The 20,034-nt window shown below is 40.6% G+C and overlaps 1 protein-coding gene across 1 annotated transcript in view; it reads right to left on the reverse strand.

The window, feature by feature from the left end:
- The window catches only part of psen2 (presenilin 2), a 39,594-nt gene extending 20,064 nt beyond the window's left edge, over positions 1 to 19,530 (reverse strand). The window contains exons 1-3 of the mRNA XM_071923757.2: positions 19,468 to 19,530; positions 17,293 to 17,449; positions 706 to 911 (exon numbers count right to left, since the gene is read on the reverse strand). Of these exons, the coding sequence (XP_071779858.1) occupies positions 706 to 911; positions 17,293 to 17,424 (338 nt within the window). The 5' untranslated portion in view covers positions 17,425 to 17,449; positions 19,468 to 19,530. The remainder of the gene's footprint in view (positions 1 to 705; positions 912 to 17,292; positions 17,450 to 19,467) is intronic.
- Between the last annotated feature and the right edge of the window lie 504 nt (positions 19,531 to 20,034).

Raw genomic sequence — 20,034 nt, forward strand, 5'->3', positions numbered from 1 at the left:
AAACAAACAAACAAACTTGGCATCACTGATTGGGTGTGATCAGAAGTTTCAACCCATAGAGAGCAGTGCAGCAGCAGTTTTCTGGCCCATGTGATGTAGTATTGATTTAATCGTTACTGGACTGGACTATAACGTTGTAAATCATAGGCTGCAGTATCTCCATTTAGTCTAGTTAGTTTCTCCTCAGCGGAACCAGACCAGGGGTTTGGCTCAGTGGGTAAAGCATCAGCCTCTCCTGTGGAAGACTGTGGGTTCAAATCCAGGCTTGTCCTTTCCAAAGTCATAATTTTTAACATCATTTTCCAATAGAAAGTTTGGTCATTGTGAATAACTTGAACAATGTACCATGAACAATATGCTAGACTTGACAAAAGTTACAGGCTAACACCAAATTGGCTATAACTAATCGACTGCGTGTCCTATCTTCACAAAACTTGTTTGTGCGTCTGTCTTCTACCTTCTGTAATGTTTTGTCTGTCTGTCTTTTCAAAGTGTGCTTGGACCCCAGGTTGGAGTTATTTATTCTATTCAAAAACTCTTCTTGGCTGATAAAATAGTGAAAGTGGCTGGTAAAGTTTAGAACTGACCACCCACTGCAGCTGGTGGACAAAAAAAATATAATTTTCTACCCTGTTAGTGAATTACACTGTTCAGATGAAGCGGAGTCAGCTTGACGACAAGACAGTAACAGAAACGGCGACCTACAGCTGCTGTCCGTTCTTCTCGGTGTAGAAGCTGACTGACTTGATGGTGGCGACCACCACCACCATGCAGAGGGTGACGGGGACGAACAGCATGATGACGTGCTTGGCTCCGTACTTCAGAGTCAGTTCCTCGTCATCCATGTCCACCTCCTGGTCCACACCGCCACCATCCACGCTGGCCGGACCTCCCCGCATGGCCCCACGATGCTGGATTGACAGAAGTTGATGGTTATTCTCATATAACCGGCAGACGGGTCAGGAGTGCAGTTTTATGCTGAATTCATGTCATATGGGACTAATCGTCAGAAAACTTTTGAAGTCATTTGAAGCTGTCAAGACGCCATGAGAGTTTTCTGTCCTAATCAGCTTTTTCACTCTTAACACACAGAACTTGGTGATGAAACTTTGAGTCATTCCATCTGAAATCAGACAGGCAATGCATATTTAAAGGTAGTATGCACTTTGGACACCAGGAGCATTACACTTTAAAGGGACGCTTCAACATTTTTTTTGCCTTAGCTCCACATATTGGTCCTCACTAATGAGATGTCTACTCGCTCTGTATCTCAGGAGCAGACTACGGGAATTTACAAAATCAATAAAATGGGTTCAATAAAATAAACAGCTTGATTTTTAGTTATGTATAAGTTCCACCCACCCACACACACCCCACCCACCCCCCAATTGTGCTTTTTATCACGATTATTTCTACAGAAACTGCTATCTGAAAATGTCCCACTGTGGACCATAAAGCTGTCAATCCAAGATGGCTCCAAGCAGGAAGGTGTGTTTGTCTGTCCTGTAATCCTTGTCTGAGATTTTGTAACTGAGGGTGTTTTTATTTATTCTAAAGCAGATTTATTTTAAAGCATTTTATTCTTTCATTACTGATTTCATCTTATTTTATGTCACATATGAGGACTCTTTTCTTTTAATCTTTGGGACATTTACTCTGGAAGATTTAAGAGTACATCTTTAGCTGTGACAGGCCTACCTGACATATCAACTTAAAACCTGTACTCGTTGGTACCGCTCCTGCCCTGCCGTGTGTTACACCTGGATTCAAGCCCCGCTGAATAGGAGTGGAACCCTGATGTTGGGTCTGAGAGGCCCGCATTGCTGCTGCTCTACGTGTTTGTGATTTCACTGGAGGCGTTGTGCTCTATGCTGGTTGTATGCGAGCAAGCGAGTGGTGGTGATCGGACAGCGGCTGTGCTCCTGCCACCGTGGAACTACTGCCCTACACCTGGATCTATCTATAAAGTGCTCAGTGTGTGGTGATGTTGGAGATATGCCAACAGTGAAGCATACTGCCCTGTTTAAAGCACTTGGAAAGCCTCCTGGGTTAGGCTTAGGGTTAACCCCTCTCCCTTCACACAGCGTCCTTCCATTCAGCCTCCAAGAGTTACTGTTCTATTCATACACTGCAATTGACTCAACTGACTCCTATGCACCATGACTTTTTCAAAGGGACTGTGGTTTTCAGCTGCGCTACTGCTTCTGGTTATAAGTAGCTCTCCCACTCATAACCCACCTTGTGATGAACTCAGCCAATTTATTAATTATCTGCATTTGTCATGTACCATGTCTCACGCTGAGTCGGTTGACAAGCCTATGAAGTATGGGCATGTGTATGAACACACACAAGTAAAATCAAACAATTTTACTGTTACAATGGATCTCTGCTTCTCTTGATCCCTCCCATGTGTACTGCTTCTCTGATGTTTTGAGGAAGAAGTCTCCTGTGCTGGTTATTCTGTTGCTTTTAATATCGGGTAACATTGAACCTAATCCTGGTCCTTTGCCATGCTCTAATCTGCCCACTCCTGCTGATTTTAAAGAAATAAATGGTCTTGGGTTATTGCACTTGAATGTTAGAAGTATAGTTCCGAAAATAGATTTAGTCCGTGCCTGGGTTCATACTTCAGATCCTGATGTTCTGGTTTTATCGGAAACATGGTTGAAAAAAACCTGTCTGATATTTCTATTGGTATAGATGATTATAATTTGTTTCGCGCAGATTGCCCAAGCAAGGGAGGTGGAGTCGCTATCTATTTAAAATCCAAATACAATGTCAATATGATTAAATCCTTCTCTAAACCTAAACTTTTCGAATTCCTGGCAGTACGGCTTGCCCTGTCCAGTGATTCTTATATTACAATTATAGGTTCTTACAAAGCTCCCTCCGCCTCAAAAGAATCTGTGTCTTGTATTTCAAGTGTATTGGCTGAATTTAATGATTCGGAGTTGGTATTGTTGGGAGATTTAAACTGGGATTGGCTCACCTCTGCCTCAGACAGTTTAAAAGGTGTCTGTTGTGAGCTGAACATATCCCAGCTCGTTAATTTACCAACTCGCCCGAATTCTAAATATCCAAGTAAATCCACGCTCTTGGACTTAATTCTGACAAACAACCCTCATAAATTCTCTGCCGTCTGAGTTTTTGCAAATGATCTTAGTGACCACTGCGCTGTTGCGTGTGTCAGAAAACAATCCCTCGACCTATTATAAACATAAATTATAAAAGGTTTATAGAACAGGCGTTTCTGCACGATATTCACTGTGGTGACCTGGGAAGAATTAGTCTGATCCCAAATGTGGACACTACGTGGAATTATTTTCATTCAGTTTTTGTTATCTACCACAAATAAACACACACCGCTTACAGAATCAAGGGAAGAGATAACCCCTGGTTTTCCTCGGAGCTCTCTGATTTAATTCACAAACGTAATGTTGCTTCTCTGGCTTTAGCCAGAGATTCTCTCCTTCTCTCTGGTCCAGATTTCGATATCTCTGTAATAAATGCACTACTTCCATAAGGAATTCTAAATCAGAATTTTATCTTAACTCGATCTCTGATAACTTAAATAACCCCTCCAAATTTTGGAAAACTATTAAGCCGCTTAATCCTACTGCCTCTGCTTCTCTCCCCCAACAAATCAATCATTATTCTCAGCCAATAACGGATAATCAATGCACTGTTGAGCTATTTCATGAACATTTCGTTTCTGCAGGGTTTTTGTTCTACTGTATATATCCTGGTTCAAAATCTAGTGTCTTGGTAAGCCCTCCTAATGGTGATGGCACTTGAGATTTTGGAGTTGCTTTTGAGTATATTTCTATAGCTGATGTCCTCAGGGCTCTTAAAGCTATACACCCCAAAAAGCCTTCGGGCCCAGACGGCTTTGACCCTTATTTATTGAGACTTTCAGCAGAACTGATAGCTGAGCACATTTTTAACATTTCCTTCTCTACAAATACCATCCCTAAAATCTGGAAAGAGGCCTATGTTTTGGCCCTTTTTATAGGGGGGGGGAATCCCACTGACCTTGGCAACTACCGTCCTATTTCAAAGCTTTCGGTAGTTGCTAAGATCATAGAATTTCTGTTAAGTGCCCAGTTAAAGGATTTTTTTAAGTGCCCAGTTAAAGGATTACAGAAAAGTGGTTTGCTGAGCTCTGTCCAATCAGGTTTTAGATCAGGCCATAGCACTACAACTGCTGCCTCCCAGGTGCTAAATGACATAGTACAAGCTCTTGATAACAAAAAACATTGTGCAGCAATATTTATTGACTTATCCAAAGAGGTGGACACTGTCGACCACACAATTTTAATTAACAGGCTCCACAACATTGGATTGAGCTTCAAAGCAGTCAGCTGGTTTGAAAACTATCCATCACACTAATTCTCAACCTTTTTCATATCAAGGACCCCTAATTTAGTACACATTAGGGCCATGCACCCCCATTTGATGATATATTTTCTCTCTGATCCAAATCTGAGAATATTTTTATTGTCAGATATGATTTTGTCCAGAATTCCACGACTATCTCGATTGTAGGTAGAGAGATAACAGTGAAATTATGATCGAAATAATCATTCTTCCACATTCTCTATTGTGTTCACTTCTTGTAAATTAAATAATGGTGAAGTTTAACAAGTCATCAATTTGCTGGGGACCCCCCGCAACCCCCCTCAAGGACCCGTGGTGGTCCCCGGACCCCACGTTGGGAACCACTGATCTATCAGACAGGTCGCAGAGAGTTCTTGCTGATGGTCAGAGATCATCCCCCAGGTTAATTGCCCGGGGCGTACCCCAAGGGTCTATTTTGGGTCCACTCTTGTTCAGTATTTACATAAAGAGCATTGGCTCAGCTGTGAAAAACTCAAAAATCCATCTGTATGCAGATGACACAATTGTTTACTCTTGTGCCACCTCTCTGTCTAGAGCTGTCCAGGACCTCCAAGAATTTTTTAATTCCATTCAGGCTGATTTTAACAATCTCAAATTGGATCTAAATTCTGATAAAACAAAACTTATGTATTTTTCTAGATCACACTCCCAGCTTGTTGTTCCCAACATCTCAACCCTTGATGGGAGGTATATTGACCAAGTGACATCTTATAAATACCTTGGAGTCTGGCTTGATGTAAAGCTTACATTTAAAAAAACACATCGACAATCTTGTTAAAAAACTCAAGATCAAATTGGGTTTCCATTTTAGAAGCAAGACATGTTTTAAATTTTGCCGCAAGGAAGACTTGTCATAGCTACATTTCTCCCTATGATTGATTATGGTGATATTCTTTATATGCATGCCTCTGCTATCTCACTTCAGGCTATAGACACAGAATTTGCTATTTTCTACTGTCCCTCGCCCTTCCACAGAATTTGGGAAGATGGCTTTTAGTTATTATGCTCCGTGGTCCTGGAATCGGCTCCAGAAAGATGTAAATCTAGATCACTTCATCCCTCTGGGTGCTTTTAAAAGTCTGTTGCCGTCTTTAAAAGCTGAAGTTTGTAACTGTCTGTAACTGTTTGTAACATCTGATCCATGGCCATGCGGCTGCAGTGACAACTGTCAGATTGGAATTAATGTGTTTTTTTTTTTACATCAGACTTCACTGCGCAGGCGCAGATCACTGTCATCATCACTGATGTGTTGGACATTGTCAACAACTTCGAGTGTACCACTAGGAGTATGCTGAAATTCCAGCAGCCACAGGGCATCTGAGGACAGACCAGGTGACAGCCAGGTCGGAGGGGCAGCGACCGGGGCCACCGAGGGGCGAGGGGCAGACAGCAGCAGAGGACTTCGGACCACCAGAAGGGGCAGGCCAAGCCGTGCTACTGCTGCCTGGGGACCAGGCACCCGCCACAGACCTGCTGCTACAAGGAATTCCAGTGCCAGGGATGCCAGCGAACGGGCCACTTGGAGTGGGCCTGCCGTGGGAGAGCGAGACCCATTCATTCAACGGTGGGAAGCATTCTCAAACAGCGCATCCTGCATAATGCAGTCCCAGAAATATCTAACTGTTAACACACCAAGAGGCCTTTACCAGATGAACAGATTGCCTACAGAAAGAGAAACAGATAGACAAATAAATAAAGATAAATAATGTAATGTTGTTCTTATTGATATACCGTGAGATTACATCTGTCCTACTATGGATGTCAGCAGTGACAGTCATCTCAAAGAAAATACAGAATTGGTCAGAGAGAGCAACATCAGTAACCACAACCTTAGAGATATTAAGACCTTTTGACATAATTAGGTCCAGTGGCCCTTACAGTGGGTGGGCCCTGACACATGCTGAATCAGTCCAAAATTGTCCAGAATATAATGCAGTTCTTCGGCACTACTGTCCTTAGTGTTATCAACATGAATGTTAAAATCACCCATAGCCAGACAATCAAAGTCAATACATATGATAGACAGCAGCTGCGTCATCAAAGTCATCAAAAAAAGTTGACCAAGTATTTCGGTGGCCTGTAAGCAGTTAAAAGTAAAACTCGAGGATGATTTCAATATAAGAGCAAGATATTCAAAGGTTGCAAACTTTCCAAATGATATCTGCCTGCACTGGAAAACATTATTATAAAGGGCTGCCACTCCACCTCCTTTCACGTCTACTCTAACCTCGTTCATAAAACTAAAATTAGGAGGGGTTGATTCAACAAGAACGGCACTGTAATTATTTTGGTCTAACCAAGTTTCAGTTAAAAACATAAAATCTAATTGCCATTCTGTGATAAAATTATTAATTAAAGGTGACTTGCCTGCTAAAGACCTGACATTCAATAAGGCCAAGTTTAGTGTGTTAACAACATTCTCCGGACTGAGATGTCCCTGAGCAGACTGCAGCTTATGAGAGATTGTGATAAGATTTCTGAGATAGGACCCAGGTGGTCTGTGTACATTTCTCAAAGTGCTATAGTGACTGTAGGAACTATGGTGTATTTGGCCATGCCACCGGCTATTCAAAATTACTGGTATGGTATGTGAAGCAGCATGGTTTCCTACATGTCGAATGGAGATCCACTATGCTGTCTGCGGTGGTCATTTCTGGGGGCTGCTATTAATCCCTCAAGTTCTTTTAGTTTTAGCTTGCAACTGGTGATAGCCTCTTTCAGTGGCGTATAAGGGGGAAGCTGAGGGGGCTGTAGAGGTACTGGGCTGTCTCTCAGAGGCCTGGGTTGTCTTAGTGGGCCTTCGTTCAAGGACAGCTTTTCCATGCCCTCAGTCAGACACAGAAAGGGATCAGAGGAGGGCGAGGAGGAGCGGGAGGAGGAGGAAGAGGGCGAGGCTACATGTCTGCTACTGTTACTGTTCTTGTCCTCCTTTTCTCTTCTGGCCTCGGCATTCCAGAGAAATTGGCAGTGGCCTGACGAAGGTTTGATTGGTTGGAGTGTCGCTTGGTGGCAGCCAGTAATTCGTCCATTTCTCCTAGTTTTGACCTTAGGCTGTTGGCGACCTGCTTGAAGGGGGAGGTGGGGGGAGACTGGGGAGGAGGAGCAGGCTGTGGGTTCATGTGTCTGATAGCCATGTTGAGTTTCTTCTCCATGCCTTCAGTCAGGCCCAGAAACATATCAGAGTAGAGGGAGGAGAAGGGGGAGGACGGGGCAGAGGGAGTGGAGGGGGATGACGCATGCTCCTTATCAATGTTTTTGTCCTTCACATTTGTCCTTATTTCCTTCTCTGGCTTTCTTTGCATTTTTTAAAGCAATGCAAAGGAGGGATTTTGAAGTCCATGTATCATGTTGGCCCTAACTACACGAGTCCCAATCCAGTTTGGATGAACACCATCTAGTTTAAAATGGCTTTTTCGCTCCCAGAAAATGTTAAAATTGTCAATAAAGTTCACCCTGTGCGCAACACAAGCTGATGCCAGCCATGTGTTAAGACTGAGGAGCCTGCTGAAAGTTCCAGCTCCCCTGTTGAGTGTTGGGATGGGGCCTGAGATAAATGCCTGTACAGGCAGCTTGCCTAGCAACTCCATCAAGTGGGTGAAGTCCTCTTTCAGTAGTTCAGATCCATATGGTTTCCTGGGAAGAATGTCATATGATCCTGCGTGAACAACAATCTTCTTCACGTTCTGTTGGCTGGAGAGGATCTCCGGTAGCAACTTGGTTACTCTACTAGGTACTCGGTTACTAGAAAGCAGTTGACCACTGTCGAGCTCCGGATATCTCTAGTTATTGAATCCCCGACAAGTAAAGTTTCACGAGTTGTAGCTTGGGTAGTGGCTTGATTGTGAGATTTTTCCTGAGGATAGGTATTTGCCAAGCTAGCATGGTTAGCATTTGCATTAGCAGGCCGCATTTTCTGTCTGGAAGTAGCCGGATGTATTGAGCGCCTGGGGGTAGCAGCATTAACGCTAGCACCGGAACCAGCGCTAGTCGGCAGCATCATCTCTTGGGAAGGGTTTGTGTTGGTATTAGCATTAGCTCTGCGGCTAGTACTAGCAAGCTGCATCTCTTGCCGTCATTAGCATTAGCAGTCACTAGATCCGGTTCACTGAGCATTTTGTACCTCTTTTCCAGCTGCAGTCCTGTCGGGGAGTGTATTGGGGAGAGTATTGGGATTTCCTCTTGTTTTTGTTGTTTCCTCTGCCTCTACGGCGGACAACGTCCGACCACAGCTCACCAGGAGTGGAGACTTTTGGCCTAGCACCCTTGCTGTGCCAGTAGGCCATATCTGTGGTGAGTAGCAGACGGGATGCCTCCGCGGCCGGTCCATTTGTGGTTGGGTCAAGCCAGGGGAGAGTCGGCCAGGTCTGTAGTATGGGTCGCAGTCTCTGAGTCTGCAATTTTGACTGGTGCTTCTGATTCTGATGTTTTGCAGGAATGTGGGCTGAAGATTCAAAACAGCGTGTCAATAAGCTGCTCATCTTGGTTTATTTGGTAAAGTGTGGAAATCCTTCCTTCCAGTTAAGCAATTTGCTGTGATAGCCGAAGGCAGCCAGCACAGTCAGAAGAGAAGGATGACGACTCTCTAACTTTAACCATCAGCATTTTTTCCAGTCACAAGAAAAAAAAAAAAGATAAAAAAGAACAGCAACAAAACCAAGATTCAAATTACTTCTTAGAACCAGTTGGTCAGCAGGAAAAACAGGAAAATATTGCTGAAAACAGATAAGCAGGAAGGGAGCGAGGCAGAGAATGTCTAGTCAGGCAGAAAGCACGAAGCAGAAATGGGTTAGCGGAGTAATAAATAGAACACTAAGTCCTGTAACTTACCTGGTACAGATAAGGGAAAATCTTTGTAAGAAGCATGTGAAGCAGATGATTGAAAACTGCCTGATATGTCAGAGTAGAACATCTCTGAATGGGACTTGGACTCGACACAGGTGTCACAACCAGAGCATGTGCCAAATACACACTCTGAGGACCATGGACTGACAACGGAGAACTTTGCGTAAGAGCAAGACCCGGGAGGCTCAGAAAGCCTCCAGACATATTTCTTCCATAGTGATGAAAACCAATGGGGGGGTATGCATGGACTGTAAATGGTCAATTTTGTTAAAACTGACAGAGATACACACAGAACATGTTTGCTGTTTTTGTAGCATCCATATTCTATGGTGAATGAGGTTTTGTGTTACTGGGAGGAGTGTGGTGTATTGACCCTGCCAGTCTCACTTTGACAGATCTTTCTCCCGCTGAAGGTTACATGTTCCATAATGACAAGTGAAGAGGCAGGTAGCAAGTTTACTAGTTTAACAAGTATACTAGTTTAACAAGTGTGGTGTATTGACCAGTTTAGTTATGCTTTAAAATTGTTATGCAATTGTTATGTTTTGAAAATAGTACTCCTATAATTCAAAAGGCCGTTTAAGTTCAGGTGTCTATGGTACGATGTATAGCAACTAATGGAGGATGAGTTGTGTTGGGATGGGCACCTGTGATTGGTGAGTCATGTGAGGAGGTCAAGAGTGCAGTAAGCGCTTGGTGAAGAGATGAGTTGACCAGTATAGAAAATGCCTTTACCATGTTAAATAAAACGGCTTTGCCACAGATTGATTGAAATCCACTGTCTCTGATATTTGGTCAACAAAGAATCCAGCATCTAGGATGCAACAAATTGGACGATGAGGATGGGATTTATTTTTGTGAGGTAGTCCCTCACTTGACCGATAACTAACCAGGCTACAAGTAGCTAGCATAGCAGTGGATTTTTTTTTGTGCAACTAGCCATGGCATTGTTCAGCACAGAGACCGGCTTGTGTTTAGATGAAGCTACCAAGAGCTTCAGCACATATGAGGAGCGCTTCTCACAGTTTTTGGAGTTTCTGTTTGTCGTGGGTTCAAAGACTTTTATTTTACTGAAAGACTTGGTAGTACCGTGGAAGCCAGGCGAAGCTAGCTTTATGGAGCTAATGACAGCTCTGAGAGACTGAAATTTACTGAGTGAGAGATATGCTTTTCGGAACAGAAAACAGTTAGCAGGAGAGTTGCTAGCCGAGTATAAAGCCGCCTTTAAAGGACTAGCAGCTACATGCAAATTTGGAGTCAGAATGGAGGAGCAGCTATGAGACCAACTTGTTAATGGAGTAGCTAACAAGGACTACGTTCACATTACAGGTGGAAGTGGCCCAAATAAATTTTTTTTACTCACATGTGTCAACACCAAAAAACACCTGGAATCTGATCTTTTCTAATCAGATTTGGGCCATTTTCGTATGTGGTCCTAGATCTGATACATATCTGATCCGTGGCCATGCGGCTGCAGTGACAACTGTCAGATTGGAATTAATGTGGGTTTTTTTTTACATCAGACTTCACTGCGCAGGCGCAGATCACTGTCATCATCACTGATGTGTTGGACATTGTCAACAACTTCGAGTGTACCACTAGGAGTATGCTGAAATTCCAGCAGCCACAGGGCATCTGAGGACAGACCAGGTGACAGCCAGGTCGGAGGGGCAGCGACCGGGGCCACCGAGGGGCGAGGGGCAGACAGCAGCAGAGGACTTCGGACCACCAGAAGGGGCAGGCCAAGCCGTGCTACTGCTGCCTGGGGACCAGGCACCCGCCACAGACCTGCTGCTACAAGGAATTCCAGTGCCAGGGATGCCAGCGAACGGGCCACTTGGAGTGGGCCTGCCGTGGGAGAGCGAGACCCATTCATTCAACGGTGGGAAGCATTCTCAAACAGCGCATCCTGCATAATGCAGTCCCGGAAATATCTAACTGTTAACACACCAAGAGGCCTTTACCAGATGAACAGATTGCCTACAGAAAGAGAAACTGATAGACAAAGCCTGGATAAATAATGTAATGTTGCTCTTATTGATATACCGTGAGATTACATCTGTCCTACTATGGATGTCAGCAGTGACAGTCATCTCAAAGAAAATACAGAATTGGTCAGAGAGAGCAACATCAGTAACCACAACCTTAGAGATATTAAGACCTTTTGACATAATTAGGTCCAGTGGCCCTTACAGTGGGTGGGCCCTGACACATGCTGAATCAGTCCAAAATTGTCCAGAATATAATGCAGTTCTTCGGCACTACTGTCCTTAGTGTTATCAACATGAATGTTAAAATCACCCATAGCCAGACAATCAAAGTCAATACATATGATAGACAGCAGCTGCGTCATCAAAGTCATCAAAAAAAGTTGACCAAGTATTTCGGTGGCCTGTAAGCAGTTAAAAGTAAAACTCGAGGATGATTTCAATATAAGAGCAAGATATTCAAAGGTTGCAAACTTTCCAAATGATATCTGCCTGCACTGGAAAACATTATTATAAAGGGCTGCCACTCCACCTCCTTTCACGTCTACTCTAACCTCGTTCATAAAACTAAAATTAGGAGGGGTTGATTCAACAAGAACGGTGTTAAATAAAAAGGCTTTAAAGTTTCTAGTTTAACAAGTTCACTAGTTTAACAAGTTTCTAGTTTAACAAGTTGACTATGTTAACAAGTTGACTAGTTTAACAACTTTCTAGTTTAAGAAGCTGACTAGTTTAACAACTTTCTAGTTTAACACGTTTACTAGTTTAACAAGTTTCTAGTTTAACAAGTTCACTATTTTAACAAGTTCACTAGTTTAACAACTTTCTAGTTTAACAAGTTTACTAGTTTAACAAGTTCACTAGTTAACAACTTCCTAGTTTAACAACTTTCTAGTTTAGCAAGTTCACTAGTTGACAAGTTTCTAGTTTAACAACTTTCTAGTTTAACAACTTTCTATTTTAACAAGTTCACTAGTTAACAACTTTCTAGTTTAACAAGTTCACTAGTTTAGCAAGTTCACTAGTTAACAAGTTTCTAGTTTAACAAGTTTACTAGTTTAGCAAGTTCACTAGTTAACAACTTTCTAGTTTAACAACTTTCTATTTTAACAAGTTCACTAGTTAACAACTTTCTAGTTTAACAAGTTCACTAGTTTAGCAAGTTCACTAGTTTAGCAAGTTCACTAGTTAACAAGTTTCTAGTTTAACAAGTTCACTAGTTTAGCAAGTTCACTAGTTAACAACTTTCTACTTTAATAACTTCCTAGTTTAACAACTTTCTAGTTTAACAAATTCACTAGTTTAGCAAGTTCACTAGTTAATAAGTTTCTAGTTTAACAAGTTCACTATTTTAACAAGTTCACTAGTTTAACAAGTTCACTAGTTTAACAACTTTCTAGTTTAACAAGTTTACTAGTTTAACAAGTTCACTAGTTAACAACTTCCTAGTTTAACAACTTTGTAGTTTAGCAAGTTCACTAGTTAACAAGTTTCTAGTTTAACAAGTTTCTAGTTTAACAACTTTCTAGTTTAACAACGTTCTATTTTAACAAGTTCACTACTTAACAAGTTTCTAGTTTAACAAGTTTACTAGTTTAACAAGTTCACTAGTTTAACAAGTTCACTAGTTAACAACTTTCTAGTTTAACAACTTTCTATTTTAACAAGTTCACTAGTTAACAACTTTCTAGTTTAACAAGTTCACTAGTTTAGCAAGTTCACTAGTTAACAACTTTCTAGTTTAACAAGTTCACTAGTTTAGCAAGTTCACTAGTTAACAACTTTCTAGTTTAACAAGTTCACTAGTTTAACAAGTTCACTAGTTAACAACTTTCTAGTTTAACAAGTTCACTAGTTTAACAAGTTCACTAGTTTAACAACTTTCTAGTTTAATAAGTTCACTAGTTTAACACGTTTCTAGTTTAACAAGTTCATTAGTTTAACAAGTTCACTAGTTAACAAGTTTCTAGTTCAACAACTTTCTAGTTTAACAACTTTCTAGTTTAACAAGTTCACTAGTTAACAACTTTCTAGTTCAACAAGTTCACAGGTTTAACAAGTTCACTAGTTAACAAGTATACAGTTTAACAAGTTCACTAGTTTAACAAGTTTCTAGTTTAACGAGTTTACTAATTTAACAAGTTCACTAGTTTAACAAGTTTATTCGCTGGCTTCATCGATTCCACGTTCAGGAATGGGAGGGGAAAGCGACGCTTAACAGTGAGGGAGGAGACAAGCTAGTTTTAAACAAATTGAAAGCTGCTGAATGGAGGGGGAGGAGCTTCGTTAAGGAGCGGGATTTGACAACAAGCTTTAGAAAAGAGGAGAAAACAGCAGTTGACTAGATTAACAAGTTTCTAGTTTAAGAACTTTTTAGTTCAACACGTTTACTAGTTTAACAAGTTTCTAGTTTAACAAGTTCACTAGTTTAACAAGTTCACTAGTTTAACAAGTTCACTAGTTAACAACTTCCTAGTTTAACAACTTCCTAGTTTAACAACTTTCTAGTTTAGCAAGTTCACTAGTTAACAAGTTTATAGTTTAATAAGTTCACTAGTTTAGCAAGTTCACTAGTTAACAAGTTTATAGTTTAACAAGTTCACTAGTTTAACAAGTTCACTAGTTAACTTTCTAGTTTAACAACTTCCTAGTTTAACAAGTTTATAGTTTAACAAGTTTCTAGTTTAACAAGTTCACTAGTTTAACAAGTTCACTAGTTAACAAGTTTCTAGTTTAACAAGTTCACTAGTTTAACAAGTTCACTAGTTGAACAACTTTCTAGTTTAACAAGTTCACTAGTTAACACGTTTCTAGTTCAACAAGTTCACTAGTTAACAAGTTTCTAGTTTAACAAGTTCACTAGTTTAACAAGTTTCTAGTTTAACGAGTTTACTAATTTAACAAGTTCACTAGTTTAACAAGTTTATTCACTCGCTTCATCGATTCCAAGTTCAGGAATGGGAGGGGAAAGCAACGCTTAACAGCGAGGGAGGAGACAAGCTAGTTTTAAACAAATTGAAAGCTGCTGAATGGAGGGGGAGGAGCTTCGTTAAGGAGCGGGATTTGACAACAAGCTTTAGAAAAGAGGAGAAAACAGCAACACAGCTGGATGTTGGTTTATATCATTATGTCTCAATGAAATCTCCACATAGCACACATGAGCTTCAGGATTGGTTAGAAGGGCTGATGTAGGTTATTGCAGGTTTAACTTAACTTTTTTTGTAAAAATTAAGCAACTCAGGTGAGAGAAAGGCGTGACGGCTGAATGACCCATCTGTTGGGTTGGGTATCGTTTCGATTTTTTTCTGATACCGGTGCTAAAACGATACCTTTAAATGTACCAATGCCTAAACGCTGCCTGAACCGATACCTTCTTTAATATAAAGTGCAAAAAAGGACATTAAAGAACGCCTTTTTTATTGCAAAGGCAAAGAAATTGAACAATATATTAATAAATAGTAAATAAAACATCAACTACAACAATTTAACAGTAAATAACAGATACAATACTAATAATAAATAACAGCAAAAGAAATACCAAGTGCAAACTTCTAGATTTCTGTTCTACAAATTCTTCTACTCTTCAACTTCAACAATTCTTTTGCAGAAATAAAACCATGTCTGCTTTCTCTGGCAAAATATGACTCCTCTCCTGACATTAGGGCTGACCCGAATGCTTCGAAGCTTCGAAGCTTCTACCATTGCCATGGTAATCGACGTCCAAATCAGTATTCAAATGCTGCATTTTGTTTTTGTTTTTTTTTGTTCATTGGACGAAAAGTTACGTTTCCGGGCCGCCACACGTCCGTAATTCCCCGAGAACGCACAACTTTTGTGTACCGGAGATTTCTGTCACTGTACACGCCTCGTTAAATGTCAGCTCACTCCCGTATACTGTCGCAAATTACCAGATATCACTGTACACTCACCGGGAATCTCTGTGCACCTGCACACATGGTCCAAATACATCCGGAAAAGTCCGTTTTCCACCTTAACACACGTCCAAACACGTCCGGAAAAGGCCGATTATCTCGGCCCACATCAATGTATATTTGCCAGAAAAGTCCGTGGAACACAGGGCTTTCCTATGCTGCTATCACACCTTTTTTCCTGTTTTCCTTTTTGTTTTGTTATCGCCAATAGAGGTGTGTGAGGAGTGAAATTATAGATAATCTCCGAGTGTCCCAGTTCACCCCCACCCGCCAATCAAGTGACCATCCAATAAGAACTGCGAACATTTTTGGTGATTGTGGTGCTGCTGATGCTAATGTTGATAATACTAATAATACTACTGCTAATAATAATAATACTAATAATCATAATAATAATACGACTGCTAATAATAATAATTATTGCAATGCACACAGCACACTCCAGATACCCATCTGTCACCCATACAACACTTCTGGCTTGAAATTACTTGCAAAATGTTGTTAATCTTGGGCTTCTCCATTCCACCATCCCTGTCTCTGTTCATCAGGAGACTTAATTAAACTCAATTTACCCAGCAGAACAATTCTTATTGCTTTAACTGTCGCCAAGAAAACCATAACTGGAAATCAAGAAATATGATGAACAGTGCACAGTGGAAAAATCTATTCATGGATCACATATCAATGGAAAAAATGACTAAAAACCAACCAACAGAATTTGAACAAATCTGGACCACATTCACCAACCGCCTACCAACCACAAACACCCAGGACCCCAACCATACATGCAGTTAGCTTCACAACACACACACAGACACACACGCTCACACACACACACACACACACAAACACACACGCTCACACACGCTCACACACACATCCCAAAGTCAGAATAATTTCTCTCTTTCTTTCACTCCTCTCCATACAAACAAATCCTAAATTCCTCATTAATATTGATGTTATTATTACTATTATTGTTATATATTATTGTTGTTGTTGTTGATACTATTATTGCTGTTATTGTTGTTGTCACTATTATATTATTATGATTATTAGTATTATTATTATTCACTGAAACATTTTCTGATATCAAACTTGTATCTGCTGGAAATATCTGGAGGTGACATCACCTCGTCTCTGCTGGGCGATTAATCCGATTTTATTTTCAATTACGATTTTGGCTTCCCACGATTATGAAAACAAGAAAATCGAGACAAAACGTTTTTTGTGCCGCATTCCGTTTAGCAATGTTGCTCTCATTTTGTCTTGTGTTGTAAATCCAGCGCACCCCTTTCCTTGGCAGCGGTGCGCTCCGCCCCTCATCCAAAGCCCAAACACGCTGCGGTGCGTGTAGTTTCAGCTCGAGTCGAGAACAGAGAGCCGGCCGGCGCATTTCTCCGTTTATTTTTAAACCTTCCTTGGAAGAAGATGACAAAGAGAAAACAAAGGTAAAACAAATTCAGCGTGGAAACACTTTGGTGTCGAGGAGTCAGACCTGGAACAAGATTTGTTACACGGCCGTGGCACCGAGGCAACGCGACCAATTTGTTCAGTCACTTGAAATCCAGTCAAAGTGGTTTATGACCAAACAATAAAGGAACAAAAAACAAAAAGGTAAAAGCCCCGCGACTGACTCCAATGTGTTGAATAGAGTTTACCGATATGTTGAATATGTTTAGTAGTTTGCAGTAGTTGTGGCAGTGCACTACAACATAGTTGGTGTTATTTATTTTTATTTATTATTTTTATTTATTTTATGTATTTATTTATCTCATTGTTTACTTTGATTTATTTATTTTCATTTATTTCTTTGTTTTTCAGTTTTTTAAAAAGTTCAATAAATACATGATGTTCCCAAAGTCAATGAGTAATCGTGTTAAATAATCATGATCTCAATATCAATCAAAATAATTGTGATTATGATTTTTGCCATAATCGAGCAGCACTACTCTACGATTGGCCAGTTATCCACCAAGAAAAAAACACAACAAAGTCCTGAATGGAGCCAGAGATGAAAAGAACATCAACAGCTGATTTTACAGAGTTAAAGTGTTTTGGGGGAGATTTCCTTTAATACTCAGAGTCAGTATCTGCAGTGAGGAGTGAAGTCAAGAGCAACTGATGACCTTTACCCTTTTGGATTCGGAGTCTGTGGGCGGGGCTTGGTCAGCTTCTGGTCTGTACGACGGCACGACCGGATTTTCCGACGGGACCAACGCTGTCCTCTCGTTGTAAGAGTCGTCTTCGCTGTCTGAGGTGTTCATGGTTACACAGTTCACACAAGGAAACCTGCAAGGAAGGGTCGCATTCCTTATTAATACGTTAATATTACTGCAACTAACTGGTTTGGTTCACCTACTGGTCTGTTAACTGGTTTGGTTCACCTACTGGTCTGTTAACTGGTTTGGTTCACCTACTGGTCTGTTAACTGGTTTGGTTCACCTACTAGTCTGTTAACTGGTTTTAATTCACCTACTGGTCTGTTAACTGGTTTTAATTCACCTACTGGTCTGTTAACTGGTTTTAATTCACCTACTGGTCTGTTAACTGGTTTTGGTATAATTCCCTACAGTTGCAGTAACTTTAATGTTCGGACCTTCTGTTTGTCCAACTAGACATTTTGCATTACAAGTAAAGTCTTTTATATTTCAAGTTAAGAATATAAATATATAAAGCACTGACTGCTGGACAGCACATTCACTAACACTAACCCTACATGTTAGCTTTGTTCTGCTAAAAGGCGATAATAATAATAATAATAATAATAATAATAATAATAGTCTTTATTTATAAAGACAAAACTGAAGTAATTGTTTTTGGAGCCAAGGAAGAACGATTAAAAGTCAGTGCTCAGCTTCAATCGGTAATGTTAAAAACCACAAACCAAGCCAGAAATCTTGGAGTAGTCCTGGACTCAGACCTGAATTTCAACAGCCACATTAAGACAATTACTAAGTCAGCCTACTATCACCTTAAGAATATATCGAGGATTAAAGGACTTATGTCTCAGCAGGATTTGGAAGAACTTGTCCATGCATTTATCTTCAGTAGACTCGACCACTGTAACGGCGTCTTTACAGCTCTCCCTGAACAATCGATCAGACAGCCGCAGCTGATTCAGACCGCTGCTGCTCGAATCCTCACTAAGACTGAGGAAGTGGATCACATCACTCCAGCTCTGAGGTCTTAACACTGGCTTCCTGTCTGTCAAAGACTTGATTTCAAAATACTACTGTTGGTTTATAAAGCACTCAATGGTTTAGGGCCAAAATACATTTCTGATCTTCTGCTACGTTATGAACCATCCAGACCTCTCAGGTGGTCTGGGACAGGTCTGCTTTCTGTCCCCAGAGTCGAAACTAAACATGGAGAAGCAGCGTTCAGTTTTTATGCTCCACACATCTGGAACAAACTCCCAGAAACCTGCAGGTCTGCTGCAACTCTCAGTTCTTTTAAATCAAGGCTGAAGACTTTTCTGTTTGCCGCTGCCTTTTATTAAATCAAATAATTATTCATTTCTTACACTGCACTGTAACTTTTATTCTTGTATTTTATACCCGTCTTATTCTCATTTGAACTGTTTCTGTTCAGGATCCCAACAGAGCTGACACGGGTCCGGGTAATGCTTACTGCACGAGTGAACACTATATGTGGGGACAGAGTTTACCCTGTAAGATCCTCATCCATCTGTGGATGAGGAGGTTTTTGACCAAGAGGAGAATCTATGATTCTCGTCTGCCTTGGGCAGTGAGATCTGTAAATTAAAGAAAAACATATGGGTTCACTCACAATGTGCATCTAAAAGTGGGAGTATTTGTTGTGTTTGTTGTGTTCTTTTATCTTTCTATTTTACTTGATTTGATTCTTTTAATGCAATATCTGAATTTGATCTTTTTCACTTTGTCTTGATGCTTTTAATGTTTTATGTAAAGCACTTTGAATTGCCTTGTTGCTGAAATGTGCTATATAAATAAACTTGCCTTGCCTTGCCTTTATTCATATAGGCCTAGCATTTTTCAAAAAAAAGTTAGAAAGTGCTTCACAATCAAGACAAAAGACTGACAGAGGACAGATCAATAAAACAGAACGATAGCCTAGATGAAGTAAAACAGTAAAAAAATAACAATAACAATAAAATAAAACTAGACCCAGCCATAGTGATAAAAACAAATGACATAAATAAATAGTAGATAACGCAACAGGGACAAAAATGAATAAAAGCCAAAGGTTATGAAACGACCCGAGGACAAAAGTGAGTTTTCTAAAGTCTAACAAAGTGTTTTAAAGTGAGAAAATGAAGTTGTTACCTTTATTTATCCCGTCTGAACATGAAGCAGCAGAGCTGAGCTGCTGAAGCAAACATAAACCCGGAAGTCCGCAGTCAGCTGACCCGCGCACCACGTGATCACTATGGCAACGTCATCCGCGAGCTCGTGCCCTCCTTGTTGTTCCCCTCGTGATCGCCGTGGTTTGCAATGTGAGACTATGGAAAGGAAGCGAGAGAGAGAGAGAGAGTGTGTGTGTGTGTGTGTGTGTGTGTGTGTGTGTGTGTGTGTGTGTGTGTGTGTGTGCGCGTGTGCGCGTGTGTGCGTGTGTGTGCGTGTGTGTGTGTGTGTGTGTGTGTGAAATTAACAGTGAAGTAGTGAGGCTTCCTGTTCAGTCTCTACTTTCTGTTGGAGCCTGAAAATGCAAAAACGCACTTTAAAAAACAATTTTTTATTTTTTTTATTATTTTTTTTTAATTGAAGTTAGTAAAATTAATTGTAAAGTTAAGTACAATTAATTGTCTTTAAAGTGAAAATGGACATATCGAGTGGCTATTAAAAGTATTTATTAGTATTATTATTAGTAGTATTTGTAGTATTTTACCCGTT

Source organism: Centroberyx gerrardi, chromosome 3 (genome assembly GCF_048128805.1).
Source record: "Centroberyx gerrardi isolate f3 chromosome 3, fCenGer3.hap1.cur.20231027, whole genome shotgun sequence".
Classification (NCBI taxonomy): domain Eukaryota; kingdom Metazoa; phylum Chordata; class Actinopteri; order Beryciformes; family Berycidae; genus Centroberyx; species Centroberyx gerrardi.